The 18,312-nt window shown below is 54.5% G+C and overlaps 1 protein-coding gene across 1 annotated transcript in view; it reads left to right on the top strand.

Moving 5' to 3' along the window:
* PER2 (period circadian regulator 2) overlaps nucleotides 1-18,312 on the top strand; it is a 31,991-nt gene extending 13,679 nt beyond the window's left edge. The window contains exons 9-22 of the mRNA XM_058533311.1: nucleotides 869-975; nucleotides 1,600-1,753; nucleotides 2,044-2,152; nucleotides 3,034-3,159; nucleotides 3,633-3,717; nucleotides 4,946-5,108; nucleotides 5,207-5,331; nucleotides 6,174-6,338; nucleotides 7,563-7,817; nucleotides 10,390-11,219; nucleotides 12,735-12,921; nucleotides 13,906-14,098; nucleotides 15,280-15,430; nucleotides 18,019-18,312. Coding sequence (XP_058389294.1) covers nucleotides 869-975; nucleotides 1,600-1,753; nucleotides 2,044-2,152; nucleotides 3,034-3,159; nucleotides 3,633-3,717; nucleotides 4,946-5,108; nucleotides 5,207-5,331; nucleotides 6,174-6,338; nucleotides 7,563-7,817; nucleotides 10,390-11,219; nucleotides 12,735-12,921; nucleotides 13,906-14,098; nucleotides 15,280-15,430; nucleotides 18,019-18,141 — 2,773 coding nt within the window. The 3' untranslated portion in view covers nucleotides 18,142-18,312. The remainder of the gene's footprint in view (nucleotides 1-868; nucleotides 976-1,599; nucleotides 1,754-2,043; nucleotides 2,153-3,033; nucleotides 3,160-3,632; nucleotides 3,718-4,945; nucleotides 5,109-5,206; nucleotides 5,332-6,173; nucleotides 6,339-7,562; nucleotides 7,818-10,389; nucleotides 11,220-12,734; nucleotides 12,922-13,905; nucleotides 14,099-15,279; nucleotides 15,431-18,018) is intronic.

Genomic DNA, 18,312 nt, shown 5'->3' with positions numbered 1-18,312 from the left:
TCGAAAGGCTTGAAGGAGAGTGTCCTTCCACGTGAGCAGAAGAGTTTATGAAAACATCTGTTTGGATGCAAAGAGACTGGCCTCCGGGGGAGACTGAGATGCAGCTCGGGAGAGGGGACAGCCGCTGAGCAGGCAGAGGGCACTGGACAAGACAGAGGACGCTGGATGCAAACAAGACACTGGACACACACATGCAGAAGAGGTGCTGAGACATTCAACCCAGAACATTCTTCCAGAAAGCAAAGTAACAGCTCCAAGCGAAGACCTGATGGGCACGGAGCGAAGGCCCTCTGCCAGTAATGGCGCCTCCGCAGGAGCCACAGAACGCGGACCAGACGCAGAGGCCAAAGTAACCGGAGAAGGAGAACAGCCTGAGCTGGAAAAGATGCACACAGACGGGGCTGTCCAAGTCCAGGCAAAACTTGTTAAAAAAAATCCATGCCAGGCCACGGTCTGGCCAGACTTACGCATGACACAAAAAAAGAAAAAGATCTTAGAAGAAGAAACACAAAAACATTATTCTGATTTTTTCCTTCGGGAAATTAGACACAAAGCTAAAGCACTTAGCCTCGCAGGGCCACGGGGGGCCTAGTAGGGCCTTGTTTCCCACCACAGACCCGCGGTTGCTGCCATCATTTATTTGCTGATAATTGAAAGACTGACCATTTCTCTGCAGCCTATTTCCCAAATCTTGATCTTTGGGGAATTTGGGGTCTGTCTCTTTTTCCCAATGAGTAAGACGGCTCTTGGTGGTGGTCTGCTGCCCTGTTTGGAGGACATATTCTGGAATGCATCCTGACACGCAGCCGTGGGGCTGAGACTGGGCACGAGCTACACAATGATGCGTGTGTGTGTCCTTGCCTTGCAGGGCGGTCCCCCTCCTGGGCTACCTACCTCAGGACCTGATCGAGACCCCCGTGCTCGTGCAGCTTCACCCCAGTGACAGGCCCTTGATGCTCGCCATCCATAAAAAGAGTAGGTCCCCTTTACATGGTAAATCCTGAAGGCTTTGACAAAGCTAATACGCTCCTGGGGCTTCCCCCTGAGGTTGGCACCCAACTCAGATGGGTCCAACCGGCTAACAATGTGTGGGTCTGGATGCTGCCTCCCTGCTGGAATCCTAGTGCTGTCAGCTGACTGATCCAGAGTGGTCAACTCGCATGGGTTCCTTTATGGCCCATGGCCTGAGTCCTGGCATCTCATGTTTACTGTTGGCTTCGCCAGCAGGTGGGAGGACTGGGGACAGGTCCTTCCTGCTGTGGTGGGAGAGGTAGTGATCAGGCCAGGGGAGTGGATGACACATGTCCCCACCACGCCCAGGCCTCACAGACACAGGAGACACCAAGCGTCCCCCTTAGAGAAGACCAGTCGAGGCTAGCAGAGATGTGCATCCTGAAATATATAATGATGCTACCGGAAATAGTCCCCTGTTGCAATTTAAAGCAAACTGGGGGATTGAAAGCTGTGGCTTTGAAGAGGTGTTGGCATGTCTTAAGTTTTCAAATGATCCCGAAATCGAGTGCATCTTGACTTGTCTTCTCCCACCGCAGACGCGGGCTGCTTCTCCTCTTGCCCTGATCTCTGTTCTTGCTCTCCTAGTCGTGCAGTCTGGCGGGCAGCCTTTTGACTATTCTCCCATCCGGTTCCGCGCCCGGAACGGAGAGTACATCACGCTGGACACCAGCTGGTCCAGCTTCATCAACCCGTGGAGCAGGAAGATCTCCTTCATCATCGGGAGACACAGAGTCAGGGTGTGAGTGCTCCTAGTGCCCAGCGCGGCTCGGGGCCCTCGCTTCCCCACCAGCACGTGGCACAGGGCGGGTCTGGGGGACCAGGACCCAAGTCACCTCCCACCACATACCCGTGGTGACCTGCCCCCAACCCCCGGGTGGGAGGGACCTCATTCTGGCAGAGCAGTGAGCAGGAGGAGGGAGGTGGTGAGTGGGCAGGTGGCAGCCTGGGGGTCTGCCGGGAGGAGGCAGGGCCCGGCAGGGGCATGCGGCATGGGGCCCAGACTAACAGAGACAAATGAACACCGCACAGGGGCCCTCTGAATGAGGATGTGTTCTCAGCTCAGCCATGTGCGGAGGAGAAGGCCCCACACCCCAGCATTCAGGAGCTCACAGAGCAGATCCACCGGCTGCTGCTGCAGGTGGGTGCGCCGCCTGACGCCCTCCCCTTCCCCTCGGTGCACAGCCCCGGAGCTGCCCTGAGTGCTGGGGTCGCCACCCCTCCTTCTCAGGCGCGTCTCACCCCGTCCCGCTCCCCCGTGCCCTGGTGCCCAGGTGTGTTCTCTGTACCAACGTGTGGGCTGGTTTGGGCCAAGTCTCTGCAGGCCCCAGACAGTGGATGCATTGCAGCTTGCCCAGGAGGGCTGCCTACTCTTGCGTGTTTGGGCGTCTGTGTCTGAACTGCAGCCCTGGGCGAGCGGCTGAAGGACATGCCCAGACCCCTGCACCCCGACTCAGCCCCTGAGCCCCGGGCGCTGGTCCATACTTGGCTCTGTATGAGTGTCCAGGGGTGGGTCAGTCCCATCCAGGACGCCACACTGGCTCCAAGGGGACTTGAGAATGCCCTCTCCCTATCTTTGAGGCCACAGCACTCAAGAAAAATGAGTGTGAGCACCGTGAGCCCCACGGCTGAGCCGCTTTGTGCTTCTTGGTCACCATAGACTGTGGCAAAAGTGTAATGCACCTTTTTCTGTTTCCAAAACCCCCTCAATGGAACCTAGGCTGGCCGGGATGGGCCCACAGCCCTGTGAGCTGAGGGAGAGGGTTGAATGAATTCCCTCTTAGGGAGGCTCCCTGGTGACTGGGATCCAGGGACCTGGCACTGTTGGAGGCTGGGAGGCCACCCTGCAGCCTGACCCTGGGTTCAAACTTGGCCCCACCTCGTCCTCCCCGAGCACCCCTGGGCAGGTCAGAGCTTATCTGTGAAATGGGCATGGTGGGGGGACTAAACCCATAGTTTTCCCTAGAGAGCTCAGCCGCACCCCGGCCGTGTCCACAGTCCTCCTGTCTGCTCTCTCCCCAGCCTGTCCCCCACAGCGGCTCCAGTGGCTATGGGAGCCTGGGCAGCAACGGGTCTCACGAGCACCTCATGAGCCAGACCTCCTCCAGCGACAGCAATGGCCATGAGGACTCCTGCGCGAGGAGAGCCGTACGTCCCTCTCTGCCCCTGAGAAACTGTCTGCCGGCGTGCTTGAGAGTTACAAAGCACACTGAAAACCACTTGCTGGTTACCAGTGCCTTTATAATCCTAGCTACTCCTGGCCACTCTCTAAACTGCTCACTTGGGCCTTATTCTGTAACCTCTTAAAAGTGGAAGCAGCTAAAAACTGGCTAAAGGTTTGGGTGAAAGTTATTTAAAGCAGGCAAATCAAGCAAAAGTGAAGATTTAACTGTAGGATAGAAAGAAGAGAGTGTAACCTTCCATTCCGCTTTATTTTTTATCATTCTTCAGAATCGTCAAATACATCTTATCTAGCTCTGCCTCTCTGAATTCTCATTTGGAATGTACTTCTATGTTGTGGGGATTATTTTGGCTTTTCTCTGTCTCAGTGGGGGAGATGGGCTGTAGTACATAGTGGGTGTCCTACAGTCAATAATATGTTCATTTTGTTTTCCTTCAAGGAAATTTGTAAAAATGGTAACAAGGTGAAGAACAAAAGTCATCATCCTGACGGATCTGGAGAACAAAAGAAAAAATCTGCTACAGGTGAAAATTATTCACTGTTTTCCTTAATAAACTTTTGGTATGGCAAGGTGGGAAGAGGAACCTGGGTTTAATTTTAACTCTGGATGGCAGGAAATTTGCCTTTTAAGTGTGTGCCACGTCCCCTCCCTGTTCAGTGATCCACGTCTGTGAGACGCAGGGCAGCGGGGCCTTCGCTCACTCGGCATCACAGACCCTCACGTGCTCGGGCACCTGGTGGGATGTGGCTGAGTGTGCATTTCTGCCGCAACGGCCCCTTGTTCTCCTCGCTCTAGAGTGGCCGTAGGGTCATGTGCTCACACTCACGTGAGCACACGCACACACTCAGCTCTCCTGCAAACATTCAAACCTGAACCTGTCTGAAGTAGAAGGCGCCAGCTTTGCTCTTGGGCCATCCTCTCACATGGGGCCCCGCTGGCACGGGGCTGCCGGCCCACCCCGGCTGCAGCCTGACTCCGCCTCACCACGCTGAGACTTCACACCCTCACACGTGAGCTCATGCTGCCCCTCTGCACGTACACACACACACCCCCCCCAGTCCCCTTCCCCTGCTGGGCTCTTGCTCATCCTTTGCCCTCAGGCCTCGCCTCCTCCAGGAAGCCTCCAATGAGCCGCCCCAGGTCTCCTCTTGGCCAGGAGTTTTGGCCTTCGGGATACGTAGGCGTGCACTTTGCCCCGGGTGGACACACTGCATGCTACACTCCGTGCTGGATGTTGGGGCCACGCTAATGAGCAGGACACCCTTGAGGGCCCCTCGGGGGAAGAGCACATGGTGCGTGTGATGAGGGCAAGAACAGAAACGTCCACAGTGAGCTGAAGTTATTATTGTTGTTGTTCCTGCTGGGTCGTGATCGAAACAACTGACCCTCCCAGGGCAGGGAGTACTGGTGCACTGTAAAGCACCTGGGATCTTATTTACCCTGAAAGTTTCAGGAGTTCAAGCACCAGCCTTTCCCACTGCTGAGTCCTGACCGTGGGGACAGCCCGGGTCAAGTGCTGCCGAGCCCCCAGCCCGGGCAGCAGTCCCTCCAGGCTCCTGCAATGGCACAGCAGCACTTGCCCCTGCACGGCTGCCTGCATATCAGGCTGTCACTGGGCCTCTGGGTCTGCGAAGCGTATTCTGAGCCCCCAGCCTTATCTTTAGGCAGAATTAAAATGCTTTATAAACGCACAGTGTATTTTGAGGGGGAAACAAACATTAACTAAAAGGATACTTTTGTCATTCTTTCAGAAATGCAAAGTAGTTCCCCTGCTCAGCTGACAGTTGTCCCGGCCGCGGAAGAGGACAGCTCAGGGGCAAGACCCCCGAAGGCCAGGTCTCCCGAGGAGCTGGCCTGCAGGAACCTGCCGGCCGGCTCCTATCAGCAGATCAGCTGCCTGGACAACGTCTTCAGGTGCGGGCACTCCTGGCCTCCTCCGAGGTTGTCACAAGAGCTCACAAGAGCTCTCCAGGCTCTTGTGTGACACGAGCCCTTTATGACCCTCTGCGCAGGTACCTGGAGAGCTGCAGCGAGGCCTCCACCCTGAAGAGGAAGTGCGAGTTCCCGGCAAACGTCCGCACGCAGAACAGCAGCGATAAGCGGAAGGCCGCCGTCAGCCCCGGGCTGCATTGCACAGGTATCTTGTTTGTTTGAGCTGTTAAACACATAATAACTTAGATCCTCTACAGTGGGGTCAGGCATCATTTGAAGGCCTGGAGCCCCCTTCTTCCCTCCCGTGTGAATTCTGAGCAACTTCAGGAACACAGTATGGGGGTGTGGGCTATTTTAAAAATGACCAAATTAACTCAAAACTCAGCAACCTTCTTATGAGTTAGAGGTAAAGGTGATTCTAGACTTTGAGATCAGGTCCCACTGGGGCTGCTGGTGGCCTGGGGCGTCTCACATGGTCATTCTCAAGTGGGTCCCATTTCCGTGGTGTCTCAGAAGAACACTGAGCTATGAACCTTAGCATGCCCCACGAGTCAGATTAAACCTCAGGCCCCTCAAATGTTGTGAGTGTTGCTGGTGGTCATTGCCAGGATCAGAAGTCGGGTAGCCCATTGTTGACGAACCACGATTGGACAGTCACACTGTGAGGAACGGTCTGCGCCCTAGCCCGAGGTGAGGAGAGCAGACTGCTTGCTGGCTCTCACCAGAATCTGCTCCTGGCTGCCTGGGCAGCTCCTCCCCACAGGCCTGTGGAAGGGCTCCGGGCTTGGGCAGAGGCCCCTGACCCACAGTGTCCACAGCTGCCCAGCCACCTGCCTCCTCCCTGAGGACTCGGGATGTAAGAATGTAACTCTTCCATCTCAGAATGTCCCCTGTGAATAAATACCTGAGGACAAATCATCACGTACCGGGATGTGTGCAGACTGTGTGGTCACCTGGGTCCTGGAGCACCATCTAGACGGGGCGTGTCTTATCTGAATGGTTCATTTTTATTGCATTTTGTGTCTGCTTCCATCTTCTCTTATAAAGAGACAGCATCGCCCTCCAAGGTGAACAGCCACGCGGATGTCAGTGCACACCTGACCTCCCTGACACTGCCCGGCAAGGCGGAGAGCGTGGTGTCCCTCACCAGCCAGTGCAGCTACAGCAGCACCATCGTCCACGTGGGCGACAAGAAGCCACAGCCGGAGCTAGGTACACTTGTTGGTTCTTAGATGGTATTGAAGGCAATCAGATTTTAACAATAAAAATTAGAAGTTTTGACTGCCATCTTAAAATTTTCTTGAGCCAGCCCTGATGGTCTAACGATTAAAGTTTGGCGCTCTCACCACTTCGGTGGCCTGGGTTAGCTTCCTAGTCACAGAAGCACACTACCTGTCTGTCAGTAGCCATGCTGTGGAGGCGGCTCACATAAAAGAACCAGAAGGACTTACAATTAGGATATACAACCGTGCACTGGGGCTTTGGGGAGGAAACAAAAAGAGAAGATTGGCAACAGATGTTAACTCAGGGCGAATCCTTCCCTGCAAAAAAAAAAAAAGTTTATCCAAGTGCAGAACTACCCTGCCACAGCCTAGTAAAGGGGTTCCGGGAAATCCAGGCGCATGAAATGCTAGGCTGGCATGGCCACACCTGTCCTGATCCCCACTGCGCTCTGGCGCCACCTGGTGGCAGTTGTCTGTGAATACGGAAGGGGTGGCAGTGGTGCTGAGCCTAGGCCCCCCAGGACTGACTGAGCAGGGATCCCAGGAATCCCCCGTTAGTTGGTGCCGAGGGCTCCCCCCACCCCTTCACACCTCCCTCCCCTGTTGGAGGACAGGAGCCAGTACCCCTGTACCAGCAGGACAGCCGAGGGCATCATCGCAGAGGTGTCTTGTTCTTCAGCACAGCCATGAGTAAAATGAATCCTGAATTTGCGCTTTGCCTGGAAAAGAGAGATGATGAGAAAAAAGTACAAGCCAGAGAGTCAGTGTCCAAACCCACTTTCAGGATGGCCAGTGGGTCCCGCCTGCCCTGCCCTGCCTGCACCCACCATTCCACCGATCATGCTGTCACACCCCGTGGTCCTGACCCGGACGGGGTTGCACACCAGCCTCAGTCTGTTGTGCTTGAAAAGCTAAGGACAGCCTGGGGTACCTTCAACGTCAGAGGCTGAAACCCCAAATTTCCATTTGCTTAGAAGACTGATCCTGGAGCCCCCTGGGTGATCAGGGCTTTCTGTCATGCTTTCACCTCTTATTGCTAACTTTCTCAGAAAGCTGAAGGGCTGCGTCCCGCCTTTCATTCCCATGCCATGGGCACTGTGAAGTAACCTCGTCTGTGGAGAATTTCTCTTCTCCGTAGATGCAGTGTGGGTTTTTCCAGTTGTTGAAAAGACAAGGGCCCTTGCGGATGAGAGGTCTGCGTCTTCTCTTACAGAGACCATGGAAGACCCTGCAAGTGGGCCTGAGTCCCTGGATTGCCCGGCGGGCCCTGCCCTGCCCTGCAGCCTGGGCCCGGAGAAGGAGCCCTTCCGGAAGCTGGGCCTCACCAAGGAGGTGCTGGCCGCCCACACCCAGAAGGAGGAGCAGAGCTTCCTGCTGAAGTTCAAAGAAATCAGGAAACTTGACGTTTTCCAGTCTCACTGCCATTATTACTTACAAGGAAGATCCAAGGGGCAGTCGAATGAAAGAAGTAAGTGGTGATACCTGAATTCAATATGGACTTTTTAAAAAATGTTATTCTTAATGGTACTGAGGCCAGTGCTGCTTGCAAAGTGTGAAATGTCCCCAATTCAGGACATGTGAGTTTGTAAGATAGTTGTTGGATCTTGACCAGTGATGCGGTCTGTTTGGGTTGTAGGGGAGGAAGAGAATTCTTCTACCCATTCTAGGTCTTTCTGGCTGGGCTGCAAATTAAATTGACATGAGACAGAATAACAGGAGAAAATCAAACATGGGAGAGACTCAGGAAAACTGAGCAACTTGCCAAAATGGCAGAGGCTCTCAATTTAAATACCATTTTCAGCTAAAGACAAAGGAGAGTATTGGGGGTAGTGGTTTGAGACTTCAAAGGGGAGGCAGGCAGTTCACGTGGAGATGGAAAAGCCAATGTTTGTAAATAGAACTTTGATAACGATGAACTTAGCAAGGACCCTCCCAGTCTATCAATACCCAGAGTCATCTATGGTGATGGTCTGTCCTGGGGACAGGCCTTCTATCTTAGATTTCTTTTAGGCAGCTAGTGGGGGGAGGTCAAAGTTTCTTTCAGAGTCTTCTGTTCTTGAAAATAAGGCAAAGAGACATGTTTTGTGGTGGCCAATTCTGATCCCCCACCGGGTGGAACGCTCTCAAGGATGTCATCTCGTGTTCCCAGGGGAACAGTGCTATAAATAGCAGTGACAGTCCCAGGCTAGCCCCTGTGGAACACAGGGCGGGGGCAGTCGCAATGCTGCCATACCAGACATTTCTTGCCTGGGTGACCACGAGGGGCAGGTCACCTGCCACTCAGGTGGGACCCTCGGAGAAGCAGGTCGGCCGCGAGCTAATTCACCTCAGAGAGTGTGAGCGCGGTACGGCTGGAGCGTTTGGTGTCAGGCTCCTGAGGGAGCTGTCGGGCTGACACCATGGGAGGACATGGCACCCTTCTCCCCAGAAGACGGCCCCTCCCGGCTGGGCTGACCTCGGGGCTAGACTGCAGATTCCAAAGCCAGGTGGAGCCTGTGGGGCATCAGCTGCCCTTTAGGCCGAGAGCCGCCAGGTCAAAGGGCAAAGGATGAAGTAGAATAGACTAGCTTTTTTGTCCCTTTTCTGGTCCGGGAGCCTGGCTCATGACCCCCAGCCGCCATCCCAGGCCCCACGGATGGGGCTGGGCTGATCAGAGATGCCACCTCTTCCTTGGGCTCCCCGGGCCTGACACAGATCAGAGCTGGTGAGCCCAGGAGACCCACACGCCCCAAGGAGCCAGCCCCTCCAGGTGTCTGGGCAGACACACAGGAGCGAACAGCTAAGAGGTGAAAGAGGCTGACACCCTCCTTAAGGATTATGTCTTTTCCATTCTTTTCCTTTTCTTCTTCCTCCCCAGACTCAGGGTTACTGCCAGGCCATAGAGGGAACTCTGTGGACAGAAAAAATGTCCTCCCGCACCTTGGGCACACCCACCCCATGGGCAGAGTTCTAGCTCCCTCTTGCCCCCTTGGCCCAGCAGTTTATGCAGTGCACAGACTGCCCAGCTGTCCACAGCAGCCCTACCCAGACCCTGATGTGATATCGCAGGAGCCCAGTGCTTAGCCACTGGTCCCACCAGGGGACAGATTTCCTATGGGAAAAACACCAGTCTGAGTCGCAAAACCTGCACCCACTTAGCAGTTTGCCTTGGGCTGGCCCAGTGCCTTCAGCATGTAGCAAAGGCGAGGAAGCCCCCTTGGCACAGCTGATAGGAGCTGTCCCCACATACCTGTGCAAGAGCCCCGAGTTAACCTGTGAGCGTGAGAGGAAAAACGGAGGTTCCTGGGACCATCCCAGTGCCTGTCCCACCCCAGGCATAGCACGGCCCCCAGCCCACGGTGCTCCTAGCACTGGCCCGTGCCTGGGGGAGGCATGGGGACATGCCCAGAATCCTTCCTGTCACCAGTTGAGTCCCTCCACCCTCCTAAAGAAGGCATCATCTCAGCAGCACTTGTCATCAGAGAGGAAGAATTTGGTTCTGAGGGCAAGTGTTCCCTTCCGCTCGGGCTGGAATCACAGGCTTTGTTTGACAGGTGAAGCAGCAAACATCTCTTTTTAAGGAACGGTAGTGATAAAGCTCATAAAATTGAAAAACAAGGTTCGATGAGCTCAGTGGTGCTACCTTCCAGATTTCACAAGCCAGCATTCGGGAACAGCATAGACTTGCCAGCTTCTTTATTTTTTGGACAAATAAAATCTTTTTAATACCACTTATCATCACTATAATTTTATGAAAGAAAGGAGATTTTAATACCAGAAGGAAATAAGGAACATGATCGCGCAATTAAGGGCAGTCCTTTAAATGATTGACTGTGGTTTCAGGAAAACAACGTTTTGCCCTGATTTTTCTTACTTCACTGAAGATCAGGGAAAACCATATGGTGGACCCGCCGGGACCTGGCTGGCACCTGGGCACAGGGCACTGTTGAACTGGGAGGTGCCTTCAAGTGTCTGAGACTTTGCCAGTCTCTGAGAATTGACATAATAGAAATCACATAAACTTTTACATTTTAACTCTGCTGGTTTTTCCATTATTTTAGTTGCTCCTGGACTAAGAAATACCTCTGGAATAGATTCATCTTGGAAAAAAACTGGGAAGAACAGAAAATTGAAGTCCAAACGGGTCAAGCCTCGGGACTCTTCCGAGAGCACTGGGTCTGGGGGGCCCATGCCCCACCGGCCGCCGCTGGTGGGCCTGAACGCCACCGCCTGGTCACCGTCGGACACGTCCCAGTCCAGCTGCCCGGCCATGCCCTTCTCCGCCCCCTTGCCAGCTTACTCCCTGCCCGTGTTTCCAGCCCCAGGAGTCGTGCCGGCACAAGGGAGCGTGGCGGCAGCGCCTGGGGCTCCCCACGCCGGCTTCGCGGTACCCGCAGTGCCCATGGACACCCAGCACGAGTTTGCCGTCCAGCCCCCGCCATTCGCCGCCCCCTTGACCCCAGTCATGGCACTGGTGGTCCCCAGCTATTCTTTCCCCCCGGTGACCTCGAACCTGCCCCCGGCCTTCTTCCCCGGCCAGCCTAGCTTCCCGTCCGAGATGATCCCTGCCTCGCAGCCCCAGTTCCCTGGTCGGACCTCGCCCCCCAGACAGCCACATGCTTGTCCTCGGGCAGAGTGTGAGCCACCAGCGTCGAGGGCGGCCACCCCGGCCACCCCACTGCCGGCCGCCGGACCCCCGGGCAGGGCCTCCCCTCCACTCTTCCAGTCCCGCAGCAGCTCACCCCTGCAGCTCAACCTGCTGCAGCTGGAGGACGGCCCCGAGGGCAGCACCGCAGCCCCAGGGACAGCGGGGACCACAGGGATGGCGGGTGCGGGGCCCGACTGCAAACCTGGCGCATCCTGGGACCGGCAACCAAAGGCCCTGCCAACCGTAAGGACGTCCTGATGCTCTTTGTCTAAAGTGGGCAGCAAACCGACACCGTGTGGGCAGGTCAAACGCACGTTCCCATCTCAGACGGAGGTGGTTCCATACACCTCAGGATTCTGCCGAGCCACTTCCATGTTGACATAAATACGTGTGCTAGAAATGAACGTTTTCTGGGTGAATGACCCTATCAGGGTAGACAAGTGGGAGATTTTTATTGTCTTGGGATCTGAACGAAGGAGGATGGAGTGATTGTCTGAGGATAAATGTAGGGTCCAAGGAGCCGCAGGTGACTTCGTGACTCGTTGTTCTGGGCCTCGAAGGTTTTCATGACTACTTCAGGGATAAAGCGCAGTCAGGGTCAGTGCTGGAACCAGGGCTCCTCGCAGGGCCACAGGGGAAGCTGGAAGGATGAAGGAGGAGGGCTCTGAAACTGGGGTCCCATCCTCCCAAGGGCTGTTGGTGTGGCATTCTTTTTTTATTTATTTATTTTTTTCTGTGAGGAAGATCAGCCCTGAGCTAACATCCATGCTAATCCTCCTCTTTTTGCTGAGGAAGACCAGCTCTGAGCTAACATCTATTGCCAATCCTCCTCCTTTTTTTTTTCCCCCAAAGCCCCAGTAGATAGTTGTATGCCATAGTTGCACATCCTTCTAGTTGCTGTATGTGGGACGCGGCCTCAGCATGGCCGGAGAAGCTGTGCATCAGTATGCGCCCGGGATCCGAACCGGGACCGCCAGTAGCGGAGCACGCACTTAACCGCCAAGCCACTGGGCCGGCCCTGGTGTGGCATTCTTATTTGGCGAATGGAATTGTAATTTTATTTCTAATTAAATGCTTTTGTGTTCTGAACAAGCTTTGGTGGTAGTAGCATCAGCGGAGGCCGTGCAGTCCGGGGGGCCCAAGGAGGGGGCTACGTGGGGACTCCCTGCCTTTGCTCTCGGGACAGGAAGTGGGACCTCGCAAACAGACCAGCTCTCCTAGTGTGTCTGCCGCCCTTCTGACTCCTGTTTCTGGGGTCCTGGGCCCCCACGGATCAGAGAGCCGGGGTGCTCCCAGGCCAAGCCCCTCCCGCATTCCCAAGGCCGCCCCTGCTCTCGGGGCACAGGAGCCAGGAAGCCAGAGCCGCACCCACTTCGAGGAGCAGCCCTGGGACACTGGTGGCATTTTCTGCTTCCATGTCTGCCGTGGCCGAGGAACAAGCATCAGGCTTTGCCCCCATAGATCCACGAACTGCCGTCTTTAGTGTGACTCTCCCAAAATTAAATTTAATGGCATTCATAGACCACTAGGATTCTCACTACAGTCTCAGTAGCCACGGGATTTGTTCACTCGGCCTTCTTCATCGGCACGTGAAGGAAGGGCCAGGGATCCAGGGAGGACTGCACTTTGCTATGTCCCTGAGTGACCTTGGGCAGACGGCCTCTGCAGCTCCCGCTCCCGGCCCCCTGCCCTTCTCGCCCCCCACCCTCGCTCTGTGTGCTTTGTGCTGACTGTGGGGTCTTCTCCCTGTTCCTGCAGTGCAGTGAGCCCACGGACACCCAGAACAGCGATGCCCTCTCCACGTCCAGCCACCTGCTTGACCTCTTACTGCACGAGGACCTCTGCTCGGGCACAGGGTCAGCCCTGTCTGCAAGCGGGGCCTCTGCCACCTCTGAGTCCCTGGGCTCCGGCTTGCTGGGCTGTGAAGCATCCAGAAGTGGGACAGGTATGTCGGTGGCAATGGGAGCACCTGGGTCCTGGCGAAGTGGGCGTGTCTTCAGCTGCTTGGTTTCAGGTGCGTTTGGAAGATTCTCACGTGATGTACCAGGGCATCCTCCACTTTTGCCACATCCTGCCCCAGAGCGGCAGGCCGACGCGTGCTCTGGGCCCAGTATCAGGTGCAGACCAGGTCCCTACAGGCGTCCAGCTGGCCTCCCGAGCGGCTCCTCAGAGCCCACGGCAGCTCACACAGGCCGGCAGGTGCTCCTCCCGTCTGGCTCTGCCGGCGTGGTGGCGGGCCCTGGCCCGTCCGAATCCCCTCTGAGCTGTCGCTGTCCATGTTGGTGTCCCTGCAGGCCTCCCCACCCCGGCCCTTGTTGGCCATCTCACGGGCTCCCCGGGCGTGCCGGGAGGGCCAGTAGTGGGTCACCTTCCTGAGTTAGCTCTCCTCATGTGAACCGAGCGCATGGCCCACGTGCTTGACCGACCGGGATCTTTCCAGTGTGATCTGGAACCGCGGTAACGGGGAATGCACACTCTCTCCACAAACGCTGAGACCCCTGCTTCCCTGCAGTGAGCGTTCACATCCCCTACACCGCCCGGCCTCTTGCCCTGCGGGAGGCCGCTGTGCATGCACCGGGCCACCGCCTGCCACTTACAGAACTGAAGCTGGCTTCTCCCTGGTCTGGCTTAGTCAAGAGGTAGTGAGCACTGGGGAAAGAAGACCCCAGTTTCTAAGACTTGGCCCAACCAGGGCTCTCGGGGCCTCCCCAAGAGAGAATCGCCTCTGTAGGACTGGCTGATATCCTATTTTTAAATTACCCAGATAATCCGAGAACTGGGAAGAGAAGGGAAAAATCCACCAACACAGGCCCTTGTTACCAAATGAAACCCTTCAGCTGCCTAAATCGCCATTACTTCACACGAGCACACTATTTGAGGTTTAACTTAGCATTAGAGGCTCTGACCTGCCCCATCTGTGTTTTTAAAGGGAGTAGTGACACAAGTCACACCAGCAAATATTTTGGAAGCATTGACTCCTCGGAGAATAATCACAAAGCGAAAGTGAAGGCAGACGTGGATGAAAGCACACACTTCATCAAGTACGTCCTGCAGGACCCCGTCTGGCTGCTGATGGCCGACACGGACGACAGCGTCATGATGACGTACCAGATGCCCTCCCGGTACCCACTCCGCCTTTTCCTAGAGACACGTGGAGGGCTGAGGTTGAGGATTCCCCAAGCAGCAAGGCCACCCCATCGGGGGGACTTCCCTCTGAAGCCTTATCTCAGATGGAGCTGAGTACAGCAGATAGAGAAGCAGGGTCCCTCTAGAGGGTTCCCCTGTTCCCTCGGAGCCCAGTGAGTAACCTGCTACAGGCTTCATGGAAGAGGGGCTCCTAGCCACCCTCCAGGGTGTCGCACTTGACGAGCATTTGTGCCAACATCATCTCTGCTGCTCTGTTGCCCAGTAACCCTGTGGGTAAATGGGGTGTGTGTGTCTTAGAGATGTAGAAACCAGGGGTTGAGGTAGGTGACCAGCCTGAGGCCGCCGGCTGCTCTGTAGTGCCCCCAGGTCTGTGTCCCAGCTGTGACTCCACGTGAGGCTGCTCTCAGGGACTGTCAGGGTCCCTGCCCCAGCAGAGCCCCCTCGGTGCGGGAAGCTAGGGAGAGAGAGGGAGGGAGGATTCACCCTGAGGTCAGAACAACTAGGCCTCTGGGCCAGGGAGCTCTAGGGCAGCTTCAGGCCGGCTGTGTTGGCAGGAGGAAGGAAAGGTTATTCTCTGTACCGCCTCAATGGTGAGCCTCCCAGATTAACCACCCCGTGCAGAACCACGCGTCTGCAGGTACCTGGCTCCCACGTCTAATCTAAAGTAAAACCAAAATCGTGACTCGGATTATCATTTTAATAGAAAAACTACAGATTATTTACTAAGGAGATTAAGTTACTTTAAATAGGGTAATTTATTTTAAATAGAAAGGAAAATCGCATTAAACAAACTTACATTTTTTTTTTTTTTGGTGAGGAAGATCGGCTCTGAGCTGACATCTGCCAATCCTCCTCTTTTTTAGCTGAGGAAGACTGGCCCTGGGCTAACATCCGTGCCCATCTTCCTCCACTTTATATGGGATGCCACTACAGCATGGCTTGCCAAGCGGTGCATTGGTGCATGCCCGGGATCCCAACCGGCGAATCGTGGGCCGCCACAGCAGAGCGCATGCACTTAACCTCTTGCGCCACCAGGCCAGCCCCAAACTTATGTTGTTAATACTGAAAGAGTTGGTAGAAAATGAGTGTATTCTTTAAATAAACAAAACCCCTTAAGATATTCTAAAGCTCACCCATTTCTAAATATTTTGTGAAGAAATTTAGAAACGGTTTTAAAGGAGGACAGAGAGAAGCTGAAGGTGATGCAGAGGTTCCAGCCCCGGTTCACGCAGGGCCAGAAGCAGGAGCTGCAGGAGGTCCACCCGTGGATGCGGGCGGGCGGCCTGCCCGCAGCTGTCGACGTGGCGGTAAGCTCTCGGGACTGGTTTCCTGACATTGCGTGAAAAGGCACTGGGATGGGAGCACTCTGTACTGTCTTTGCAACTGTCCTGTAAATTTAAAACTTCTAAAATTAAAAAGTTCATTAAAAAAAAGAAAGATGCCGTGACACAGTTAGGCCTACTTCGAAGAACTTTCTTCCAATGGCTTTTCAACATTGTTCCCCAAAAGGTCTTCTAAATGTCTGATCTCATTCGAGACCTGAAATTTGAATTTTTTTCTTTCTTTCAATTCTGTTTTCAATTAAAAAAAAAAAAACCTCTTCTATCATAAACCCTCAATATCCATGTGGACCATTAAATAACATGGGAATGTCAAGGTCCCCCCCTTCTCCTCTCACCAGGCCGCACCCCCCTCCAGCTGCCCCATCTGTCTCTGTTCCTTCTGGAGAGTTCCGAAGACCCGTCTGTACCCAGCTGCTCTCTCCTGAACCCCATGCCCTGGAAGCTGCTCTTGTCAAGATCTCAGTGTCCTCCAGCAGCTGATTCTCTGCCTTTTCTGTCCTCGCCTGACAGGACAGTCCTTATTTAGGACGCCCCCTCCCCTCAGAGCTCCTCCCTCCCTCGGTCCAGCCCCAGGCTCTCAGGTTGTCTGCTCCAGCCTCCTGGTCTCCGGGATTGAAGCCTGGTTCCCAGACTCAGGGTTTGCACTGCTTCTCTGTCTGCACCCCCTCCAGAACTATCTCCTCCCTCCTGATGGGAAACCCTATGTGCTAGGATTCCCTAACGTCCCCTTCCAGCCCAGCCCTCTGTCGAACTCCGTCTGTCCAAGACCCACCTCCTGATTATCCTCAGAGAGAAGCACTCTCTTCCCACCCCACTCAAAGGCGCCTCTGTTACTCCGCTTGCTCAGGCCATACACTTCAGTGTCACCCTGAACTCTCCTCCTCGCATACCCCATCTGGTTCACTAGCAAATCATGTTGGCTTGACCTTCAAGGTGGATAGAAACCAGCCACTTCCCATCACTTGCAGCATCACCTGCCTGGTCCAAGCCACGGTGCTGCTTCACCAGGATTGTCACAATAGCCTCCTAGCTGCACTCTGTTCCCTGTTGTGCCCTACAGTCAGACCACATCACTCCTCAGCTCAGATCTTCCAACGGTGCCCCATCTCGATCAGAGAAAATTGCTGTAAAGCCATACACATCTGACCCCCCCCTTACATCTTTCATCTCGTCTATTTCTCTTGCCCTCACTCTGTCCTCTTGAGCTACACTGGGCTCTTGGCTGTTCCCTGAACTTGTCAGGCAGGCTCCTGCCTCAGGACCTTTGCACCTGCCCTTCCCTCTGCTTTCCTCTGAGGAAAGAGGAAATCCTCTTTCCTCAGATAGACATGTGGCTCACTCTGGCTTCCTTCAGGTCTTTTTTTTCACATGCTCTGTGTTATCTATTGCTGCATAGCAAATAACCCCAAAACTTAGTGGCTTAAAATAATAAACATTTATTATCTATCTCCCACTGTTTCTTTGGGTTGAGAGTTTAAAAGCAGCTTAGCTAGGTGATTCTCGCTCAGGGTCTCTCCTGAGGTTGAAGGCAAGATGTTAGCCGGGGCTTCTGTCATCTGAAGGCTGGTTTGGGGCTGGAGGATCCACTTCCAAGGAGGCTCCCTCACACACTTGTCCAGTTGGTGCTGGCTATTGGTAGGAGGCCTCAGCTCCTCGCCACATGGACCTCTCCATAGGGCTGCGTGGGTGTCCTCATGACGTGGCAGCGGGCTTCCCCAGAGAGAACATGAGGAAGCCGCAGCGCCTTTTATGATCCAGTCTCAAAAGTCACACATGTCACTTCCATCACATCCTCTGTTATAGGCGAGTCCCTGAGTCCAGCCCATGCCTAAGGGGAGGAGTGTCAAAGAATTTGTGGACATACTTTAAAAACACCACAGTCACTTTCTCTGTGGCCTTTTCTGAATATCCAGTGTAAAATTACAGACGTCCTCCACATGCCTGGTTCCACGTCAACCTAGCACTTCCCACCTTTTAATACAATGTGGAGCACTTCCCATTTCATTTATTGTCCCTCTCCCCTACTAGGATGTCACCTCCACTGGGGCGGGATTTTCGTCTTTGTTCACTGCTGACTCCCAATGCTTAGAACGTGCCTGGAACACGACAGGTGCTACACAGATAGTTGGGGAATTAGCAAATGGGACGGTCCATTGTCGATGTCCCATTTTACAGATTAGAAGACCGAGGTTAGAAACAGTGGGTAACTTAACTCCAGGTCCCACAGGCAGAAGGAGGAGGACAAGAATGGCGCCTGAGCCTGCTGGTTTACGCTGCCCCCCGCCCCATGCAAAGTGCCTTTCGGATAAGGGCCCCGACTCTCCGCTGGCCTTGGGGAGCTGGGAGTAGGGGCCCCTTGGGAACAGCTCTGGGCTCCTTCGAGGGCAGGCGGGGTTCCAGGGCCCAGCGGCACCTCAGAGGCTGCCTGTCCTCCTGGCTGTCCTCTGGCAGCCTCACAGCTAACCGCTGGTCACCTGCACCTCACTCAGGGTCACATACTTTTTTGTAATGAAGATCTCATTTTTGTTACTGATTTCACATTTTTCCTTAAGGAATGTGTTTACTGTGAAAACGAGGGAAAAGGCACCATTTGTGTACCATATGAAGAAGATATCCCTACCCTGGGACACAGTGAAGTGACAGACACCAAAGAGGAGGAAAATGGACCCCACTGAGTCAGAGAAACGAAGAGCAGTGGTAACCGCACTCCCAGCTCCGATCGCCAGCGATCTACATTAGATGGTGCTCGGAAGAGACGAAAGAGCTTCACGTTTGTTTCTAATGAAATGGACAGATATACTTATGTTGCTTTTTTTTTGTTTTAGGAAAAAAAACATAGTTTTCTG

This window comes from Diceros bicornis, chromosome 37 (genome assembly GCF_020826845.1).
Source record: "Diceros bicornis minor isolate mBicDic1 chromosome 37, mDicBic1.mat.cur, whole genome shotgun sequence".
Classification (NCBI taxonomy): domain Eukaryota; kingdom Metazoa; phylum Chordata; class Mammalia; order Perissodactyla; family Rhinocerotidae; genus Diceros; species Diceros bicornis.
Note: the sequence above shows the minus strand (reverse complement) of the source record. Positions and strands in the feature narration are given on the sequence as shown.